The following is a 425-nucleotide window of genomic DNA, read 5'->3' as shown; positions in this document are numbered from 1 at the left end:
CTTTCGCCTGTATTAAATTATTTTTCAACGATCTCTCTCCTTCTTCCAGGTTTGCGAGGAGCAGAAGTGCGAAGAGGAAGTTTTCCCCTTGGCTATGAATTATTTGGACAGATTTTTGTCGTTTGAACCCCTCAAGAAAAGCCGATTGCAATTGCTGGGAGCTACCTGCATGTTTGTGGCTTCAAAAATGAAGGAAACTATTCCTCTGACCGCAGAAAAACTGTGCATTTATACAGATAACTCCATTAGACCCGACGAATTACTGGTAATTTCACGTTTAATCACCTCAGGGGGAAAAAAAAAAAAAGTAAAACAAAAAAACGCAGATTAGCGAGCCCCCCCCTTCCTCCCGTTTCCAACACCGGGGACAGCCGGGGAGGGGGGCTGCCTCCCTACCGGCGGGGGGGGGCGCGCCCCCCCCGCCC

General features: G+C 48.9%; 1 protein-coding gene across 1 annotated transcript in view; it reads left to right on the top strand.

Annotated features, from left to right (window-relative positions):
* Nucleotides 1–425, top strand: part of CCND1 (cyclin D1) — a 15,121-nt gene that overhangs the window by 2,167 nt on the left and 12,529 nt on the right. The window contains exon 2 of the mRNA XM_009886250.1: nucleotides 50–265. Within this exon, the coding sequence (XP_009884552.1) occupies nucleotides 50–265 (216 nt within the window). The remainder of the gene's footprint in view (nucleotides 1–49; nucleotides 266–425) is intronic.

The sequence above is a fragment of the Charadrius vociferus genome, unplaced genomic scaffold (genome assembly GCF_000708025.1).
Source record: "Charadrius vociferus isolate BGI_N301 unplaced genomic scaffold, ASM70802v2 scaffold115, whole genome shotgun sequence".
In the NCBI taxonomy this organism is placed as follows: Eukaryota; Metazoa; Chordata; class Aves; order Charadriiformes; family Charadriidae; genus Charadrius; species Charadrius vociferus.
The sequence above is the reverse complement of the archived record's forward strand: the minus strand, read 5'-3'. Positions and strand labels throughout refer to the sequence as shown.